The 22789-nt window shown below is 42.0% G+C and overlaps 1 protein-coding gene across 15 annotated transcripts in view; it reads left to right on the top strand.

Moving 5' to 3' along the window:
- ulk4 (unc-51 like kinase 4) overlaps nt 1-22789 on the top strand; it is a 712463-nt gene that overhangs the window by 446529 nt on the left and 243145 nt on the right. For all 15 annotated transcript variants that reach the window (XM_059945716.1, XM_059945717.1, XM_059945718.1 and 12 more), the window contains one exon: nt 19451-19543. In XM_059945716.1, coding sequence (XP_059801699.1) covers nt 19451-19543 — 93 coding nt within the window. The remainder of the gene's footprint in view (nt 1-19450; nt 19544-22789) is intronic.

The raw sequence follows: 22789 nt of genomic DNA, 5'->3' as shown, positions 1-22789 counted from the left end.
GTGAGACAATCAGAAAAGGCAGGCAGATGATAGGGCAAAAAACTGCAGTGTAATGGGGGACAAAATCAAAAAGGGTGATGAATAAATTTGCATATTATATTTGCATGCAAGCAGGATACAGAATAAACTAGATGATCTTGTAGCGCAGTTAGAGATTGGCAAGTATGATGCTGTGGGCATCTCTGAATCGTGGCTGAAAGGAGTTTATAGTTGGGAGGTTGACATCCAAGCAAAAAGAGAAACAGGTAGGCAGAGGGGGCAGGGTGGTTCTGTTGATTAAAAAAAATCCATAAAAAGAAATGATGTAGGATTGGAAGATGAAGCATTTTTGTGGGTAGAGTTATGAAACTGCAAGGGTAAAAAGACAGTCATGGAAGTTATATGCAGGTCTCCAAACAGTAGCCAGGATGTGGGCTACAAATTACAGTGAGAGATAGAAAATGCATTTCAAAAGGGCAATGTTGCAATAGTCATGGGGGATTTCAGTGTGCAGGTAAATAGGAAAAATTATGTTGGTGGTGATTTTGGATCGCAAGAGAGAATCTGTAGAATGCCTAAAAGATGGCTTTTTTGAGCATCCTGTGTTTGAGGCCACTAGTGTATCAGCTATCTAGATTGGGTGTTGTGTAATGAACTGGATTTAATTTGGGATCTTAAGGCAAAGGAACCCTGAGGAGAGTGATCATAATATGATCAAATTCACCCTGCAATTTCAGATAGAGAAACTAAAAACAAATGGATCAGTATTACAGTGGAGTAAAGGGAACTACAGAGGCATGAGAAAGGAGATGGCCAAAGATGATTGGAAAGGGAATTTAGCAGGGTTGACAGCAAGCACAATAGCTGGTGTTTCTGGGAGAAATTTTGAAGGTGCGGGTTAGATATATCCCAAAGAAGAAGTATATTAAAGGCAAGATGACAATGGAAGTCAAAGTCAACATACAAGCAAATGATAGGGCATAACATTGAACAAAAATTAGTGGGCTTTTAAAAAACAACCGTAGACAACTAAAAGAGCCAAAGGAGGGAAGAAATGAAATATGAAGGTAAGCTAACCAGTAATACCAGAGAATAGTTTCTCAAATCTATAAAGAGTGAAAGAGAGGCGAGAGTAGATATCAGATCACTGGAAAATGATGCTGGATATGTAGTATTGGGGGACAAGGAAATTACAGAAAAATTGAAAAAGAATATTCCATCAGTCTTCATTGTGGAAGACACTAGCAGTATGCCGGAAGTTTGAGAGTGTCAGTGGGCAGAAGTGAGAAGGTGCTTGGGAAACTGAAAGGTCTGAAGGTGGATAAGTCACCTGCACCAGATGGACTATGCCCAAGGGTTCTGAAAGAGGTCATTGGAGAGATTATGGTGAGGTATTAGTAATGATCTGTCCTGAATCACTAGATTCTGGCATGATGCCAGATGACTGGAAAGTTGCAAACGTCACTCTACTTTTCAAGAAGGGAGGGAGATAAAAGAAAGAAATTGTAGACCTGTTAGCCTGACCTCAGTTGTTGGAGTCAATTGTTAAGGCTGAGGTCTTATGGTACATGGAGGCACATGATAAAATAGGCCATAGTCAACATGGTTTCCTCAAGGGAAAATCCTGCCTGACAAATCTGTTTGAAGGAATAACAAGCATGATAAACAAAAGAGTATCAGTGAATGTTATGAACTTGGATTTTCAGAAGGCCTTTGACACGTGCCACACATGAGGCTGCTTAACAGGATAAGAGCCCATGGTATTACAGGAAAGATAGTAGCATAGATGGAGGATGGAAAAGATTCAACACAATGTTATTTGGGTTATGAGCTAAAGGAGAGGTTGGACAAACTTGGGATATTTTCTCTGAGAGTTGTAGGCTGAGGAGTGATATGGTAGAAGTTTATAAAATTATGAGAGCCATAGATAGGGTGGACAGCCAGAGTAATTTTTCCAGGGTGGAACACAGCAGGCCAGGCAGCATCTATGAGGAGAAGCACTATCGACATTTCGGGCCGAGACCCTTCGTCAGTTTAGAGGGTACCGTTTTAAGATGAGAAAGTTAAAATCAGCTTTAAAGAGCATTTTTTTTACAGGAAGGGTAGGAAGCTGGAACGTGGTGCCGGGTAGGTGGTAAAAGCAGATATGACCTCAGTAATGTATAACATGAACAAGCAGAGGATAAACATATATAGACCATGTGCAGGCAGATGGAATTGGTTTAGTTTGACATCTTGGTGAGTACAGACATCAAAGGCTGAGTGCCCATTCCTTGCAGTACTGTTCAATGTTCTATAATATATATTCAGAAAAGAACACAAACATCTTCCCAGAAATGCTGAGGAACCCAGATTCTAATGAAAAGAAAGAATTAAAATCAATTAATATTCGTGGGAAAAGGGCTGGGGGAGTTAATGGCACTGAAAGCTGGTAAGTTCCTTGGCCTGATGATCTTCTCCAAAATACTGAAAGAGGTATCCATGATCCACAATTCTATAGTTTCTGACAGGTCAGAATGTGGTACTGTAAAAATGGAGGGAGAGCAAAAAGGTAAGACATTTGGTAAAGAAAGGGAAGAGTCGGAAACAGACTTTGTGAAGTGAGAGTGAGGTGAAAGGTGGTGTAAACTTATAAGTATTGGGAAAGTACTTAGCAGCACTAATATATCCGTTCATCTGCTGGAAAGAATGAATGAGAGATTGGAGCAGGCCTGTGCAGAATTAAAACAAGGATATACTGTATCTAAATGTTCTACACAACAGTTTAGGCTCATAAATGTTATCTCTCTGCACCTTTGATTTTATGATAATTAGTTGAAGGAGAAATATTTCAGTGTGAAAACAAGTTCAGCCAAGTGAACTAGGAGGTAGTGAAGGAGATTGGTCTGGCCTCCACTGAAGGAAAAACCAAAGGGCACTTGGGCAGTCTACTGTTAGATGATGTGCAGAGAGAGGATATATGTTGGCAGTTTCCCCATAAGAAGAGGAAATGGAGAGGAGGGAACTCATTTTTGTACTTGGAGCCCTTAAAGCTTCAAATCGTGGGCTACATATTACACTACCTGAAATTTTATATTTCCTGCCAGAAAATGACATTCCATATCTACTTTCCTGTCAATATGCATCCGGTTGGATTAAGATTAAATTGTAGGTGTTAATTAAGCTTTGCAATATGCTTTACATATATTTTGTTACAAGACGGAAGCTTACTAGATGTTATATGCTACTGTTACGAAACCCCGTAACTGGGTCACTTACCAGCAAAGATAGAGAGGTTCGTTGAAGTCTAATGGTACTATTTTTAACAGTATTTATTGATAAAGGGGCACAAAAGTAAGATTAATGCAAACATACAGATAATATACGTCATCAATACTAAATCTAAAGCACAGGTATAATAATAATCAATAAGAAATAGCTCTATCGTTGTCTAGGGGATAATGTATTGTCCGATGGAAGTATAAAAGTCACTGTTAGTTCGTTCAAGCTGCAGCGTTTTGGGTTTAAGAGAGAGACGGTTAAACTTGCCCAGGTCTTTTATGATGCCAATCCTTTGAGTCGGGGGGAGTTGGTTTCCCCGTTGTTAGCTAAAAACCATTTTCCGTGGTACAAGCCACCAGTTCCGGGCAAACGGAACTGAACGCACGTGGCCTCCTTCCAATGGCTTCCGCTATTACGGGAGCGATAGTGTTTCTTCTGGTGCGTCTGAGGGGCTGTTCCCACAGACCCTCTTTTATCCTGACTCACAGGGTCTCAGATGTCAATCAGGTTGGAGGTGATGCAATCCCTCCCTCAACCAGCCCACTTTGCCTGAGGGCTTCCACGTAGCACAGTATGGCAATACACAAGTTCGGCTTCAAGAGACAATGGCCGTGTCCTGTAAATTTACATCGCCGGGGAATGCGACATTCCGCACGTCTCTCTCTCTCATTTCCTGGGTCTCCTGACCCAAATCAATAGTGATCTTGCGATTCTCACAAAGGAGGGGGCTGCAGGTGTAACACTACATGTATTCAAATCTTTAGTAATTGGCTTTTACTTTCAAGTTTTCTGTCAGTCAAAATATTGCTGACACACTCTGTAGAAATGTTTCTGCATGATGAAGTTTTCTACACTTTACATAGAAACATAGAAAACCTGCAGCACAATACAGGCCCTTCAGCCCACAAAGTTGTGCCGAACACGTCCCTACCTTAGAAATTACTAGCCTTACATATAGCCCTCTATTTTACTAAGCTCCAAGTGAATTGCCCGAGCTTTTGATGCTGACAGTATGTTAAAAAGGAACCTGGAAGCCAGCTTTGATTTATATTTTTTTGACTGCTAGCTACCCCAGTGATCTGAAAATTGTAATGAAAACACAGAAAATATTTCTGGGTTATTCTAAGACCACTGTTCGTCAATATTTCAATTTCTGTATTACATACTGAAATACAAAGCCTGCACACAGTCACGCAAGCTGATCTGTGATCCAATGCAAATCAGACATCAAAGCAGATATTCTCTGAAGTTGTATGATGGTACAAAATCATTTTATTTTGTGCACATGATGTGGTGCATTAATTATTTGCCTTAGAACAGACTTCTCCTTAATAAAGAATGTTCTTCCGAATGAAATAATGCTTCCTAAAAATGAATGGATAGAGACCCCTCCTGGTCGGCAAAGTATAAATTCCAGTTTCTTGCATTTACTAGATCACTCAAAATCAATTTTGTTAACTTGTAAAAGTGTCCTAAGCACATTTTAAGAGCCTATGCCATGCTGAGGAAGTATGCATGTCCAAAACTGGTTCCCATTCACAAAAAATGTGAATTTGACAAGGAGAAGAAAATAATCAGGCAGCACTTTAGATCAATCAGTGCTAAGTGGAGAGCATTTAGTCGCAGCTGTGTAAATCAAACAGTGCAGGGCAGTAAACCAAGTATAACACTGTGTCAGCGACCAGTGGCTATAGTCACTGAGCCCTCTAAAAATGCTTCAGGGCTGTCATTTATGAAGTGGGTCATGTGCAGCAGTAGTAACGTCTCATTTCAGCACAGACCAAAATTTGGACAGACCTGATATTGAAATTTAAAATTATAAATTCACATGTAATTCATTCTTAATGCTTGCTAAACCCCGTAATCTCCAGAGCAAACAGTTGGTTCTTTATCTTCATACACAGAATATTAACAATGTAAGTAGATTATTGCCTTGTGTTGAAATAAATACTGTGGGTCCATTCTAATAGCTGCTGCAAGAACATCATTGCAAAATGAACAAAGTTGGGAATTAGATCTGTGAAACTTCAGAGATAGGCAAAATGAAACTATGACCATGAAAATAAAGGCAGTAGAGTGAAAGGACCTTGGCTGGCAAAATTCACCAGGATGTTGCCTAGTTTACAGAGTACTGACTGTATGGAGAGGCTGGATAAACTTGATTGTTTACTCTGGAGTGCAGAGGCTGAGGGGGGATTTGATAGAGGTCTGTAAAGGTGTGAGATATACAGTACTGTGCAAGAAGCATATATACAGTATATAGCTTGGGTACCTAAGACTTTTGTACAATACCGTGGTAATTTTATGTATTCCACTGTTGTGCTGTTGGAAAAAAAAATTCAACCCATGATATATGCGAGTGATGGTAAACCTGATTCTGATTTGGGTCTCTATTGTGGACTGAGAGTGGGAAGGGAGCAGGGAGAGGGGAATCATGGTTGGGAAAAGGGGAAGAGAGAGAGAAGAGAGCAGGAAGCACCAGAGAGACATTCTGTAATGATCAATAAAGCAATTGTTTGGAATCAGATGATCTTGCCTGGTATCTCGGGTGGGTGTGTCTGCATCCATACCACCTCCCACATCTCCTTCCCTGCTCCTTCCACAGAGGTCCATCCTCACCATTCACAACATCCTTTGCTCCTGCCAGATTTACAAATTTGCTCTGCACTCCACGTTGACAAATACAGTACTGCAGAAGTTTTAGGTGCCCTAAAATACATGTATATATATTTATATCTATATATATGTGTGTGTGCCTAAGACTTGTACAGTATTGTAGTTAAGGCAAAGTGTCTTTCTTTTCAGGGCAGAAATCTCAAATGCTACAGATCATAACTTTAAAGGGAGAGTGGGAAGTTTAAAGGAGAACTGCAAAGCACTATTTTTTTACACACAGAGTGGTGGTTGCCTGGAATGTGCTGCCAGATCAGGTGGCAGAAACAGATATGTTAGCAATATCTAAGAGGCATTTAGATAGACACATGAACAGGCAAATGGGATGAGTTTAAACTGGTATCATGAACCCAAAGGAGCTGTTCAAGTGCTGTTCCATTTCTTCAACATTTCTGCCATATTTACTCAAACGTGCCTTCTAGTTCTAGACTCCCCTGCATGGGAAAATTATTATATCTATTTAAACCAAGCTCTTAGTAATTCTATAAACCTCTATAAGTTCACTATTTTAGCCCCTTATGTTCCAGTGAGAATAAATTCAGCCTATTTAATCTCTCCTTACAAATAGGGTCCTCAATTGCAGGTAACATCCTAGTAATCTCATGTGCATACTCTTTATTGCTATCACATCCTTCTGTGTTGTGACAACCAGAGCTCCAAATATAGTCTAACTAGTGTTTTGTAACTGCAACAGAATGTCACAATTCTTATTCTGAGCTTCTTGGCTTATGAAGGCAAGCATGCCAAATGCTTGATGTTGATTGTTATGTTGCCAAAATGCATTGGGACTGAAAAAAATAATCAAAATTTAACATAAGTGGGCCAGAACTTGATAAGAAAGGGGGAAATAGCATATGAGTATTGATTTTTTTTTATTCCTTCTTCATGCAAATTTGCTGGATTGAGAATTACTTAATTCCACTCTAACTTTGTGGGTTCTGCACTGGCTGATGAATTAAGTGTGGGACTCGCAGATTTTTGCACAGATGGGGTAGGAGATACATGATTTTTTTTGGTCCTTCTGTTGCTTAGGCAAGACTTTTTGTGCTCTGCATGCATGACTTTGAGGGTCTCAGTGCATTTCCAGTTGCTTTTTCTCTGCTTGGAACAGTCGTGGGCCAGAGATGCACAGGGACAAGGAAATAATGTACTTCTTCAAGGAAGAATTGAGTGCACCCCTGAATGGCAGTACTAGGAATAGAGTGAATATCTAAAATACATGGTATTCTTGACCTCCTTTGTTAATTATAGACCGTGCCTCTTTTTTATTGAATCCCTCATTCTAACTGGGATAAATTCCTGCTGAGAGTTGTGGGCCATCTAGATTGTAGAATGATCAGCATAGACCATTTAGTCACAATGCTGTACCGAATTTTTAACCTACTCCAAGATCAACCTAATGCTGCACCCACACATAGACCTCCATTTTTATTTCATCCATGTGCCTATCTAAAAGTTGCTTATATGTCCCTAATGTATTTGCCTTTACCCTGCCCCAGGCAGCACATTCCACATATCCATCACTCACTGTAAAAAAAAAACTACCTCTGACATCTCCCCTATAGTTTCCACCATTCATGTTAAAATGATGCCCTCTCATAATAGCCATTTTCACCCTGGGAAAAAGTGCTGGCTGTCCACTCTACCTATGCCTCTTATAATCTTATACACCTTTATCAAGTAACCTCTCATCCCCCTTCATTCCAAGGAGAAAAACCGGAGCTCATTCAACTTTTCCTCATAAGACGTGCTCTCTAATCCAGAGAACATCCTGATAAATCTCCTTTGTACTCTACATCCTTCCTATAATAAGTCCACCGGAAATGAATGCAATATTCCTAGTGTGGTGTAATCAGAGTTTCATAAAGCTGCAACATTACCTTGCGGCTCTTGAAATTGGTCCTCTGACTAATGAAAGCCAATGCACTGCATGCCTATGAATGATAAATGGACATGGACCCCAGAATCCCTCTGTTCCTCCAGCCTGTTAAATATGCTGCTATTTGGCCTGTATTCTTCCAGAGTGAATCACTTCGCACTTTCCCCAATTGAACACTATCCGTCACTTCTCAGCCCAGCTCTGTATCCTATCAATCTCCCGTTGTAACCTGTGACCATCTTCTACACCAGGGGTGGCCAACCTATGGCACATGCACCAAAAGTGATCAGTGCATCGCAGCTTTTCGCCAGTCAGTTTACAATTGACACTTGTGCACTACGGAATTGTGCTTTGTTCCTCCTTTGTGAACATTTGCAGTTTTGTACAAGTGCCCCCCATTTTTCAAACGTTCGCTTTACAATACCTCGCTGTTACGAAAGACCTACATTAGTTACCTAACAGAAGCTGTTTTCACTGTTACGATAAAAGGCAGCACGTGAAATAAGACAGCGCACAGCGCTGAGCAGTCAAGCTCCTCCCCTGGAACTGCATTCTAGCCGGCATTACTTAAACACATGCCCGTGAGCATCTGTGCTTTATGTTGATTTATTTTCTGCATCCATAAGCAAGATGAGTTCTAAGGTTTCGGAAAAGCCTAAACGAGCGCATAAGGGTGTTGCACTTAGCGTAAAACTAGACATAATTAAGCATTTTGATCGTGGTGAATGAAGTAAAGACAAAGCGGGTTTGGCTTGTGGCAGTTGACGAAGTTGATGTTGAAGAGGTTTTGGCATCCATTGACCAAGAACTGATAGATGAAGAGCTGATGCAATTGGAAGAGGAAAGGATAACAATCGAAACCGAAGCAGTAGCGAATGGACCAAAAGTGAAGACGTCCAGGAACTGAACATGAAGCAACTGCATGAGATTTAAAGTATTTCTACTTTATATAGGCTGTATATTTATCATATCATTCCTGCTTTTACTATATGTTACTTTTATTTTAGGTTTTATGTGTTATTTGGCATGATTTGGTAAGTTATTTTTTGGGTCTGCAAATGCTCACAAATTTTTCCCATATAAATAAATGGTAATTGCTTCTTCACTTTACGACAATCCAGCTTACGAACCGTTTCATAGGAACGCTCTACCTTTGGATGGAGGGGGAAACCTGTACTTTTTTGAAAATTAAACCTTGATTTTACATCCAGTTACCCATCACAGTGCAAAAGAAAATGAGCAAAAGAAAAGCAGAAAGTGATAGTAAGCGTGAATTCAATGAACAGTGGGGAAAATGAGTTCTTACTTATAGCAGGTCCATCAGGAAAACCGTTGTGCATTGTTTGTGAAAACACTTTCTCACTTAATAGAAGACATGATCTGAGTATACACTATAAAACACAACATCAGACTGAAATAGAAGGAGAACTGAAGCTAGTGCTTGGGGCTGAGTTACGGAAAGCATCTGTGATTAAGAAGAGGGAAGAAATCAAAAGAAGACAAAATATATTTGTTAAAAGAAGTTGTGAAAGTTTGGCGATGACAGAAGCATCCTACAAAATTGCTTTAGCATTGGCCAAAAAACGGAAGTCTGATGGAGAAAAAATTGTTAAGCCTTGTCTCCAAATATTTGCAATATGTCTTGGTGATAAAAATATCGAAAAAGACAAAATTGCTCTGTCAAAGCAGTTACGAGACGCACTGAAGAACTCGGTCATGATGAATCTGAGCAACTGAAAAACCTTGTCCATGATTGTACTTTCTTTCCTTTAGCTTTGGATGAATCTGCTGACATATGTGATGCAGCCCAGTTAAACATCTTTATAAGAGGAATTGATGATAATTTTAGCGTCTTTGACAAACTTATTGGTCTTGAGTCGCTTCATGGATAAACAAGAGAATCAGATATATTTGACAAAGTAAAATCATGCCTAGAAAATCTACAACTAGATTCTAGTAAACTCATCGGTGTTCGTACTGATGGAGCGTACAGATATGAACAAGCATTTTCAGCCGTGAAATTGATTAAAAACAAAACAGGGTCATGATTGACTGATTCAAATTTGAAGAATTCTCTGCTGCTCTCAGTAACTAATTTAACTCCAAACATTAAAAGCATGACAAAATCAAAACAGACTCAAAAGTCTCATTAAGGTAAGTAATGATTATCTTGTTTTTATATTAAAATTAATATATATTGTAAAAATGTTAAATATGTCTATATTAACTTATTTTATAAGAATTGAATGGGGGTATGATGCATCTGAACTCGTGCGTGAAAAAATTGACGCAAGGAATGTAAAAGGTTGGCCAGCCCTGTTCTACACTATCAATGACACCACCAACCTTAATGTCATCTGCAAACTTACTAACCTACCCTTCCACTTCCCCATCCAAGTTATTTCTAAAAAAATCACAGACAGTGGGAATCCCAGAACAGATGCTGGTCACCAACCTCCAGGCAGAATGCACCCCAGCTACTACCACCAAATAGCCAGCTGGTTGGCATCAGCACTGGACTTCGAGACTAGAGGTCCTCAGTTCGAATCTGGCCAGCTCCTTGCACACTTTCTATCCGTACTGGGTTGATCGTCGAGCTATCAACTCAGCTTCATAAAAAACAGACAAAATGCTAAAGAAGCAAACAGCAAGGTTACTGGCCAACACGCCATAGGGCGCGGAGAGGAATAATAATAATACCAAATACCTTCTGTGGGCAAGCCAATTCTTATTCCAAGCAGCAAACTTTCCATGAATCCCATCCCTTTTGAAATGTGAAATCTTGTTGAATGCCTTACTAAAATACATATACACCACATCTTGCTGTTAGGATAATGTTATTACAGTGCTAGTGAGCTGTCTGTAAGGAGTTTGTACCTTCTCCCTGTGGTTTCCATTGGTGTCACAGTTGCCACCCACATTCTAAAGACTTATGGGTTAGGGTTAGTAAGCTGTCCATATGCTGTGTTGGCATCAGAAGACTCTTCTGGGCTGCCAGCAGCACATCTCAGATATCAGACTCTGTTGGTCATTGATGAAAACCACACATTTCACTGTATGTTTCAATATACATGTGATAAAGCTAATGTTTAATCTCAATCCACTGCTGTACTTCCGTAAATTTGTTTTGCCACTTACTTAAAGAATTCAATGAGGCTTGTAAGGCACGACTTGCCCCTCACAAAGCCATGCCGTCTCTAAGAATCCTCTCTGATTCTTCACCCACCACTGAGTTAAAACTCAGTGGTCTGTAATTCCCAGGATTATCCCTATTTACATTCTTGAACAAAGGAATAACAGTTTCAACCCTTTAATCTTCTGGTGCTACTCCTGTGGCCGTTCACGGCACAAAGATTATGACAAAAGCACATCAATTTCTTCCTCTTACTTTGCATAGTTATATATCCCATCCAGCCCTGGGACTTATCTATCCTCATGTTCCAAAATGTTCCAACAAATCCTCTTAAAATCAACATGTTCCAGCCTGATCTATGCTGTCATCACATTCATCAAGGTCCTTGTCACTGTGAATATTGAAGCAAAGTATTCATAAAGGACCTCACATACCTTCTCTGACTCCAGACACATATTTCCTCTTTTATCTCTGATCATTCTTACCCTCAGTAATCATCATCCTATTCTTGTAGAATGCCTCTACTAGCCAAGGCCTTCTTATGTCCCCTTTTCGCTCTAAGAACCTGGCTACTTTATAAACCTTGTAACTCTGGCTTCGGCTAGCAGCTTAATCTAGGGGATGACAGCCCCTGGCCTGGCCAAACGTAAGAAATCTCATTTGGGTGGATGCTGCGCAATTTGTCCTCTGTTACAAATCAGTGCCCTGAAATAAGAAACAATACACAATATGCGATTAAATGATTGAGCTTTATAATTCTCAATTTAACTATATGGTTAGTAAAGAAAGGGGCCCATTCTCATGAAACAAGTCTCTTGCGCAAGGTTGGAGCTCACTGATAAGGTCGTCCATCCACCATCGACCTCCTCTGATCATCGCTGACCTTCGGACGCTAGCTCCAGGTCCACTCCATCCGGATGTCTGCCAACTCTCTCCATTCACGTCTTCTCTCCTCATCTATCCCTGGCCAAAACCTGTGAATTCCTGGCTCCCAGACACACTAGAAAGAACAACATCCGACTCATTGGCAAGCATGCCCCATTATATCTAGTCATAACCCAAACGTTGCTGCTACAGAGAAACCATTACCTCAGCAGTGGAACATTACAGAAAAGCCATTACATTAGCAGTGAAAACTTACAGCGTGTTACACTCTCCCCTCACCAAATTTAGTCATGTCCTCATGATGTTGAGATAATTCCTCAACCCTTTCTGCACAACACAAAGTCCAATCCAGGTGCACAAGGCAGTGACAAAGCTCCCCAAAACGGTAGAGATCACACTCTGCTCCCCTGGTGCTACATAAGCCAGCCTATCTGGTGGTCTCCGAATTCTCTGAGACCTCTGCACGCACTCTCTTAACTCTTTAGGTTAGATACTACTGGGGATACTTCCTATTTATCTGGCAAGGCCTTCCCCTAACCTATCACTGGTGCTCCCCTGCAACTCGGACCCCTCTGTCCTGTGGCCAAGCCCTGCTTCCTCCCCTGCAGAGTCCCGCTGTAACCCGGGGGCCCACAGATACCCCCCCCCCCCACTTCACCTGACAGTGGAAAAAAGTCCAGGAGTCTCTTCGTCAATCACTGGGGAGTTAGCGAAAGGCGGCATATTCCACACATCCAGATCCTCATCCTCCAAATCAGTATCCTCCTCAGGGGTGGGGGCCGGCCTAACCTCACCTGCTGTGGGTCTACCTGCACCTCTTGTCCTGGGGCAACAGGTGATTCCGATGGAGTATCTTGGCTGGCCCATTTCCATCCTCTTGCTTCACCCAGAAAACTACTTGTCAGCAGCTTACGATAGACGTCTCCTCTGCAAGATCCTGGAGATGACAAAAGATATTCACTGAACGGAGTTGTTAGAAAGTATGCTTCAGAATCACCGGTTCCATGTTGAACTAGGTGGGAAGTGCAGCGGGCAGAGTTTTCAGAAGAATGGTCTTCCTCAGGGGAGTGTGTCCGTTCCGCTGCTGTACGACATCTACACGGATGACTAACCTATAGATGATGTCACACGCCGTTCTATATAAGCCGATGACTTAGGCATCACTGCCCAAAGCACTGATTTTAACATCGTGGAGTAAACGCTGTCTGAGGCCTTGGAGGGACTTACATCCTACTCTGAAGAAAACCGCCTCCGCGTAAACCCATCAAAGACACAAGTTTGTACCCTCCACCTCAGGAACCGTGAAGCCAAACGACAGTTGAAAGTTTCCTGGGGTGGAGCAACACTGACGCATCGCGAGCACCCTGTCCACTTAGGAGTCGCCCTTGACAGATGCCTCACTTTCAAGAACCACATCAATAAGACAAAGGCCAAAGTGAGGCATGAAACAACATCCTGAGGAAGCTCACTAACACAAAATGGGGAGCAAGCTGGAAAACACTGCGAGCTAGTGCACTTGCTCCTTGCTATTCCGCTGTCGAATACGCCTGCTCTGCACGGGAAAGATCTACTCATGCTAAGAAGATGGATGCCATTCTGAATGCAAGCTGCCAACTTATCACAGGTTGTTTAAAACCAACAAACACCAACAGCCTATATATCCTGGCAGGTATTGCTCCCCCGATATAAAAAGTACGGTAGCCAATGAGAAAACGACTCTGTCAAACATCAGATGAGAGGCACCCTCTACGTGGTCATACACCGACACCCAGCCGCCTCAGGTCAGAGAGAGCTTCATGAACAGTGTCGTTCCATTACAATCAACCCCATCTGAAGCCCGCATCGCCTTGTGGAAAGACCGGCTCGCCAGTCTCAAACAACCCCCAACGATGGAAGTTCCACCAGATGAAAGCCCTCCCCCAGGAGCTAATGGCAACTGGGCAACCTGGAAGTGGCTGAACAGACTCAGGACTAGTGGAGGTTGTTCAAAGGTGTCACTAAGCAAATGGGGATATACAACCAGCCCGACAACTTGTGAATGTGGAACTGAGCCACAAACTATGCAACATCCCCTGCAATGGAACCCTGTACTGGTGCAGATCTTGCTGAATTCAACAACAAGGCACAAAAATAGACTGTCCATGGACACGATAAGAAGAAAACCCAGAAAACTGGTAGGTTCGGCATCTGACTCTCCACCACATGGGGTGTAGCCGCCCAGCGGTCAGCTTTCCAGGTAGCCCCAAATTCCTTATGCGGACTCGGTCTCCCAGCAGAAGTTGGGAGAACCTCACCTTTTGATCGTATCTCCTCTTATTTCCTTGATTCTGCTTGGCAGCCGCGACCCCAACTAATTCATTAGCCCTTTTCAGCTCTCTACTCATGTCAGATACTTACTTCAGATAAGTCTTCAGTGGTAAGTCACCCTCGTCGGTTCCAAAACAAAGGTCAATGGGCAACCTCGCCTCGCACCCAAACATCGGATAATATGGCGAGTACCCAGTAGCTTCATTTCGTGTACAGTTGTAACTGTGAACCAGATGCCCAATATGTTGACTCCACCTGCTCTTCTTGCTGATCTCCAGGGTCCCGAGCATGTCTAGCAAGGTCCAATTAACCCTCTTTGGCTGGGTTCACCCTGCGGATGATAGGGCGTGGTCCTCGATTTCTCGACTCCAATCATGCCCAGTAACTCATGGATGAGTCTGCTCTCGAAATCCCGTCCCTGATCACTACAAATCCATCTGAGGAGGCCATAATAAACGAAATACTTCTCCTATCACACCTTTCCCACTATAGATGCCCTCTGGTCCTTGGTAGGAAAAGCCTGAGCATATCTGGTCTTGTGGTCTGTGAAGATTAAGACATTCGCCGTGTTGCTGGCATTGGGTTCTACAGACAGGAAATCCATACACACCAGGTCCAGGGGCCCCGCACTCTGCAAGTGGGACAGGGGAGCTGCCCGTGTAGGCAGTGTCTTCTGCCGTATGCGTCAAATGCACAACTTGCAGTATTCTTCAACCTCCAACTTCAATTGGGGCCAGTAAAACCGGTCTCTGAGCAATCCACAGGTCTTTTCCATCCCCAAATGTCCAGAATCATCATGAAGTGACTTCAGCGCAATCCTCTGGTACTTCATGGGCAGAACCAGCTGGCAACGCTGAGGTCAATCTGGGGGTGACGTGACCCGGTATAAGATCTGGTTCTTCAACTCCAACCGAGGCCATTCTCGCAGTAATGGAGGCACCAACGCGTGTTTCGTCCTCTCCGTCCAAGCCACGTCTCCCTTTTCGACCGCTGCCCAAATGGTACCAATGCCCGGATCATCTCGCTGAGCAGGTGTCACTTCCCCAAAACTGAATTTCAGCAGCTGATTTGTCTTCAGAGCAGTCAGGTTACAGTTTACTTGGGGAACGGCATCATCAGAAGCTCCCAATTGATCCTGCCCCTCCTTTCCCTCTGCCTTTGAAGTCTCCGCTCCCAGCAACCACTATGTCAGTGCTGGTCTGTGTTAAAACGAGTGCTGCGCCAGCCGTTTTATCAAACCTCCCCTCACAATCGCAACCTTAATAGTAATTAACAGGCAAATTAACAATTCACTCAGGGTAATCACACAGCATCCAACAGAATCAATCTCGAACATAGCCACTACAATTGGAACTCTTGCTTCAACGAGCAGCTTAATACAGACAAACCATTACCTCAGCAGTGGAACATTACAGAGAAGCCATTACATTAGCAGTGAAACCTTACAGCGTGTTACACTCTCAGGAGCCCTGTCTGATCCTTCTTCATAAACTCTTCCTCCTTTTTCCTCTTGACCAGATATTCCACTTCTCTTCTCAGCCAAGTTGTACAGTAATAGAACACTACAGCACAGAAACCAGTCCTTCAGCCAATCTAGTCTATGATGAACTATTATTCTGCCTGCACATGTACCAATGTCCTCCAGACCACTTTCCATGTCGGTATCTGTCCAAATTTTTCTTAAATGTTGAAATCAAACTCACATTATACTACTTCCACTGGCAGCTAATTCCACACTCTCACCACTCTCTTAAACATTTCATTATTCACTCTTAACCCATGAGCTTTAGTTCCAGTCTCACCTAACCTTAATGGTAAAAGCCTGCTTGCATTTACCCTGTGTTGGTGGACAATCAAACAACTCACTGGAGGAGGAGGCTACACAAATACCCCATCCTCAATGATAGAGGAGGCCAGCACACCTGTGCAAAAGATAAGGCTGAAGCATTTGCAACAATCTTCAGTCAGAAATGCCGAGTAGATGATCCAGCTCGGCCTCCTCCACAAGTCCCCAGCATCCCAGATGTCAGTAGCAGCCAATCCGATTCATTCCACATGATAACAAGAAACGGCTGAAAGCTCTGGATATTACGAAGGCTATGGGCCCAGACAAAATCCTGTCAATAGTCCTGAAGGCTTGTGCTCCAGAACTTGGCACTCCACTAGCCAAGCTGTTCCAGTACAGTTACAACACCAGCATCTATCTAGCAATGTGGAAAATTATCCAAGTATGTCCCATCCACAGGAAACAGGACAAGTCCAACCCAGCCAATTACTGCCCTATCAGCCTACTCTTAATTATCAGCAAAATTACAGAAGGGGTCATCAACAATGCTATCACGCAGCACCTACTCAGCAATAACCTGCTTACGGATGCCCAGTTTGGGTTCTGTCAAGGCCACTCAGCTCCTGACCTCATCCCCTTCTCGGTCTAAACATGGACAAAAGAGCTAAATACCAAAGGTGAAATGAGAGTGATAGCCCTCGACATCAAAGCATCATTTGACTGAGTTTGGCATCGAGGTGCCCTAGCTAAAATGGAGTTAACAGGAATTAGGGGGAAAACCCTCCACTGGTTGGTATCATACTTGACACAAAGGAAGATGGTTGTGGTGGTTGGAGGTCAATCATCTCATCCTCATGACGTCACTGCAGGAGTTCCTCAGGGAAGTGTCCAAGGACCAACTATCTTCAGCTGCTTCATCAATGACCTTCCTTCCATCATAAGGTCAGAAGTGGGGATGTTCACAGATGACTGCACAATGTTCTGCACCATTTGTGACTCCTCAGATAGTGAGGCAGTTCAGACCCAAATGCAGCACCCCTTGACATTCAGCGGCATCTCCATCACTGAATCCTCTACTATCAACATCCTGGGGGTTACCATTGACAGGAAACTGAACTGGTCTAGCCATATAAACACCGTGGCTACCAGAGCAGGTCAAAGGCCAGGAATCCTGCAGTGCATATCGCACCTCCTGACTCCCCAAAGCCTGTTCACCATCTTCAAGGCTCAGGTCTGGAGTGTAATCCACTCACCTGGATGAGTGCAGCTCCATCAACACTCCAGAAGCTCGACACCATCCAGTCCAAGGCAGCCCACTTGATTGGTACCCCTTCCACAAGCATCCAATCCCTCCACTGTCGAAGGACAGTTGCAGCAGTGTGTACTATCTACAAGATGCACTGCAACAACACACCAAAACAGCACCTTCCAGACCCACGACCACCACGAGAACAGCAGATACCTGGGAACACCACCACTTGGAAATCCCCCTCCAAGTCACTCACCATCCTGACTTGGAAGTATATCACTGTTCCTTCATTGTCACTGGCTCAAAATCATGGAATTTCCTCTCTGACAGCACTGTGGGTGTACCTACACCTCAGAGACTGCAGCAGCTCAAGAAGACAGCTCATCACCACCTTCTCAAGGACAGCTAGGGTTAGGCAATAAATGCTGGCTTAGCTGGCGACGCCCACATCCCGTAAATGAACAAAAAATAAATAAATAAACAAACAAACAAACCCCTCATAATTTTGCATACCTCTATCAAATCTCACCTTTGTTCTCCTGTGCTCTAGGGAATAAAGTTCTAACCTATTCAACCTTTCCCAGTAACTCAGGTCCTCTAGTCCTGGTAACATCCTTATAAATTTTCTCTGCACTATCTTATTGATATCTTTTCTGTAGGTAGGTGACCAGAACTGCATACAATACTCCAAATTAGGCCTCACCAATGTCTTATACAACTTCAACATAACATCCCAACCCTTGTAGTCAGTACTTTGATTTAAGAAGGCCAATGCGCCAAAAACTCTCTTTACAACCATGTTATTGTGTGAATGAAGTCACCAGGGAAAAGTACTGATAGATACAAAGCAGTTTCTTTATTCAACAAAACAAAGTACAGCAAGCATCATATGAAGATGCTTTTGATCGAAAGATCTGCTGGCCCAACGTGGGGCTCGATATTTTATGTGCTAAACATCAAAGGACAATTACATATTTACAATGTATGGACAATGCTTTCTTTGAAACTACACATAAACTTCAAACTCCGATGCATATATGCTCCTCCAGGGTCTAAATGGATATTGGTTAGACATCGTGATCTAGTTGGGCTGGTTCAGAACACCATGAGCGGTGTAGCAGTTGAAGATTCTGATTGGTTACCTGTTGGAAGTGTTTGCTTCACTGTCCACATCCCAAGATTACTGGTGATGTGTTGATAGTTGACATCATTGTTTCTCTTTTCTCTGTAAGGGTTCCTATACTGGATCAACGTTGATGTGTTTGTTGATGGTTTAACATTTATTATTGGCAATGTGCCATAGCTTATACAAAAAGAGAATAACACGGTAAAAGTAGTCATTATGGTTCTATTAAAGGTAAATAGTGCTTGAAAAAATTTCTCAATTTCTTTGACAACATGAGATTGAGCAAGGGGAACCTATCCATTTTGTATGGAAGAGTTGGTAAAGGAAACAGAGTTGTCCTCCTCCAAGTTTCACCTATCACCTGGTGTTTCTCCCTCCTCTCCCCCCACCTTTTAAATCTACTCCTCAGCTTTTTTTCTCCAATCTTTCCCAAAATGTTGACTGTTCTTTTTTCCATAGATGCTGCCTGGCCTGCTGAGTTCCTCCAGTATTTTGTGTGTGTTGTTGGAATAGATGGGCTATTTTCCGGTTGGAGGGATGGAACTGGTGGAGTACCTGAGGGATTGTTTTCTGGATCTCTACTGTTTATTATTTAATTTAATAACCTGAAAGTTTCTAAGTTTGCTGATAATACAAAAATAAGTGAAAAGACAAGTAGTGATGAGAATATTGCGATTCTACAGCAGAATTGATTATTTTATAGGTAATGGGTCAAACGTGGGGTAAATGACACTTGCCTTGTTGGGCATCTTAGTAAGCATAGATGCATTGGGCTGAAGAGCCTGTTTCCATGGTGTATTACTCCGTAAACCCATGAATAATTCAGTGAAACCCTGGCAAATGGAGTCCAATGTAGGGAAGTGGAGTCAAATGGCAGATTATTATCTAATTGGAGAGAAACTGCAAATGAGTGAAATTCAGAGGGACCTAGATGTTCTGGATATTTGACTACAAAGGTGGGATTTGGATCTAGTACAGAAAGTAGTGCTGATGTAAAGTTTGACCTCAATCGATTTATGAGGAACTTAAGTAGAATATTGAAATATCCAGCCATATGGAGCTTACTGGCATGATAGGCAACATAGCCTGTTGGCTGAATGAATTACCAATGATAATCTGTGAAGGAAAAATATTCTTTTCACAAAATACTATAGATCTTCTTTTTATTTCAGTTATGAGCAGATCTTGATGGATCCTGATCCAGTACCACTCTACGCCTTGAAGCTGCTTGTCACCCTGACTGATTGCAGTCCAGTTTTCATAAGGTATGATATTTTTATTGCAAATGGGGAAAGAAGGAAGTATTTCTCCATTCATTATTTGTCACCATCATTGCTGCATTTGTGAATGTTGTCTGTTTGCTGGGAAGATGGGGCCCAGAGTAAGTCAATCAGCCCTCAGCATGGGAAAGGTTGACCTTATAGTATTTTAGTATAAGTTATGAGAAGTATAGACAGGGTAGAAATACAAAGGATTGCAGATACTGGAATCTTCAGCAAAACACAAGGTACTGGAGGAGCTCTGCATCAGGCAGTATCCATGAAGAGAAATAGACACTTTATACTGCATCAGGGTAGATAATCAGTGTCAGGGTTCTGTCAAATTCTAGAGGATGTAGTTTTAAGATGAGAGTTGGAAAGTTTAGAGGAGATGTGAAGGCAAGTTTAATTTTACACAATAAATAGTAAGTGCTTGGAACAGGCTACCAAGGAAGGTGATGGAAGCAGATATGATAGTAGCATTTAAAAGCATTTAGATTAAACATGAACATGCAGATAATGGAGGATGTGGACCATGTGCAGTCAGATCGAATTAGTTAAATTTGGCCTCATAGTGTAGATATATTGGACCCAAGAGCCTGTTCCTGGGCAGAATTGTCCTATCTTCTTTCTTTAATGTTCCTTGAACTACACCATCTTGCAGTTTTTTAAAAATTTGCCCCTTAAAATATCTTTCTTCCTCATTGTATTATTGTGGCATAGTCCAATAACATTGGCCAGTACTTCTTTGGAAATACAGTATACTATATAATTATTTTTAAAATAGAAGACATACTAATGGCCTTCAATTTTACCCATGAAGATAAAGTAAAATTAATCAAAACTCTACTTAAGCCTATGAAATTCTGGGGCCATCCACTGGTGTGTGTATTTTATACTCCTTGAAAGAAACTGAAGTCAAGGTGGATTTTGGTTTTTTAAATCTATTTTGCCTAGAAATGTGAGATGTTATAGAAGAGAAGAAGGTATCTTTCTATCAGACCTGGACATTATCTTGGCTGAACATCACTGTAGAAGGTGCTCAGTATTTATCGCATAGATTAAAAATGCCACACTTATATTCCTTCCTCCTGGCACTCTATATTCACTCATTAACCAGAGTTTGTTTTGATGGAAAGTTAAAAATTGCTGAGAAGAAAGAGTACTAGATATAAAAGGGAAAACAAACTTATTTATGTATACAAATGTTTCTCCAGTCCTGCCGAAGGGTTTTAGCCCGAAAAGTTGACTACTTTTTTCCATAGATGCTGCCTGGCCTGCTGAGTTTCTCCAACATTTTGTGTGGTGTTATACAAAGTAGATTATGCTTTGTGTTCCTGCCCCATGAACCTGTGGATTTCCTCCGGGTGCTCCGGTTTCCTCCCACATTCCAAAGGAATGCAAGTTGGGTGGTTAGTTGGTCTTGTAAATTGTCCCATAATTAAGGTATAGTTAAATTGGTGGTTGGCTCGAAGGGCTGTTCTATGCTGTATCTCAATCAATCAATCAATCAACCAACTAATAAATAAATAATCAATCAATTAATCAATCAATCAGTCAATCACAGCAAGCAGCTAGCTCATATCCCAAAGCTCAACGTTGGTTTTCAACTTGCTTAACCAGATAACAATCACAGCACGGAAACAGGTCATCTCGGCCCTCCTAGTCCGTGCCGAACGCTTATACTCACCTAGTCCCACTGACCTGCACTCAGCCCATAACCCTCCATTCCTTTCCTGTCCATATACCTATCCGATTTTACTTTAAATGACAATACAGAACCTGCCTCTACTACTTCTACAGGAAGCTCATTCCACACAGCTACCACTCTCTGAGTAAAGAAATCCCCCTCATGTTACCCTTAAACTTTTACCCCTTACTCTCAAATCATGTCCTCTTGTTTGAATCTCCCCTACTCTCAATGGAAAAAGCCTATTCACGTCAACTCAATCTATCCCCCTCATTATTTTAAATACCTCTATCAAGTCCCCCCTCAACCTTCTACGCTCCAAAGAATAAGGACCTGACTTGTTCAACCTTTCCCTGTAACTTAAGTGCTGAAACCCAGGTAACATTCTAGTAAATCTTCTCTGTACTCTCTCTATTTTGTTGATATCTTTCCTATAATTCGGTGACCAGAACTGTACACAATACTCCAAATTCGGCTTTACCAGTGCCTTGTACAACTTTAACATTACATCCCAACTCCTATACTCAATGCTCTGATTTATAAAGGCCAGCATACCAAAAGCTTTCTTCACCACCCTGTCCACATGAGATTCCACCTTCAGGGAACTATGCACTATTATTTCTAGATCACTCTGTTCTACTGCATTCTTCAATGCCCTACCATTTACCATGTATGTCCTATTTGGATTATTCCCTCCAAAATGTAGTACCTCACACTTATCAGCATTAAACTCCATCTGCCATCGTTCAACCCACTCTTCTAACTGGCCTAAATCTCTCTGCAACCTACTTCATTATCCACAACGCCACCTACCTTAGTATCATCTGCATACTTACTAATCCAATTTACCACCCCATCATCCAGATCATTAATGTATATGACAAACAACATTGGACCCAGTACAGATCCCTGAGGCACACCACTAGTCACTGGCCTCCAACCTGACAAACAGTTATCCACCTCTACTGTCTGGCATCTCCCATCTAGCCACTGTTGAATCCATTTTATTACTTCAATATTAATACCTAACAATTGAACCTTCCTAACGAACCTTCTGTGCGGAACCTTGTCAAAGACCTTACTGAAGTCCATATAGACAACATCCACTGCTTTACCTTCGTCAACTTCCCTCGTAACCTCTTCAAAAAATTCAGTAAGATTTGTCAAACATGAACTTCCACGCACAAATCCATGTTGACTGTTCCTAATCAGACCCTGTCTATCCAGATAATTATACATACCATCTCTAAGAATACTTCCCAGTAATTTACCCACCACTGACGTCAAACTGACAGGCCTATAATTGCTAGGTTTACTCTTAGAACCTTTTTTAAACAATGGAACCACATGAGCAATAAGCCAATCCTTCAGCACCATCCCCGTTTCTAATGACACTTGAAATATTTCTGTCAGAGCCCCTACTATTTCTACACCGACTTCCCTCAAGGTCCTAGGGAATTTCCTGTCAGTGTCCGGAGATTTATCCACTTTTATATTCCTTAAAAGCGCCAGTACTTCCTCCACTTTAATCGTCATAGTTTCCATAACTTCCCTACTTGTTT

The sequence above is a fragment of the Hypanus sabinus genome, chromosome 20, assembly GCF_030144855.1.
Source record: "Hypanus sabinus isolate sHypSab1 chromosome 20, sHypSab1.hap1, whole genome shotgun sequence".
In the NCBI taxonomy this organism is placed as follows: domain Eukaryota; kingdom Metazoa; phylum Chordata; class Chondrichthyes; order Myliobatiformes; family Dasyatidae; genus Hypanus; species Hypanus sabinus.
The sequence above is the reverse complement of the archived record's forward strand: the minus strand, read 5'-3'. Positions and strand labels throughout refer to the sequence as shown.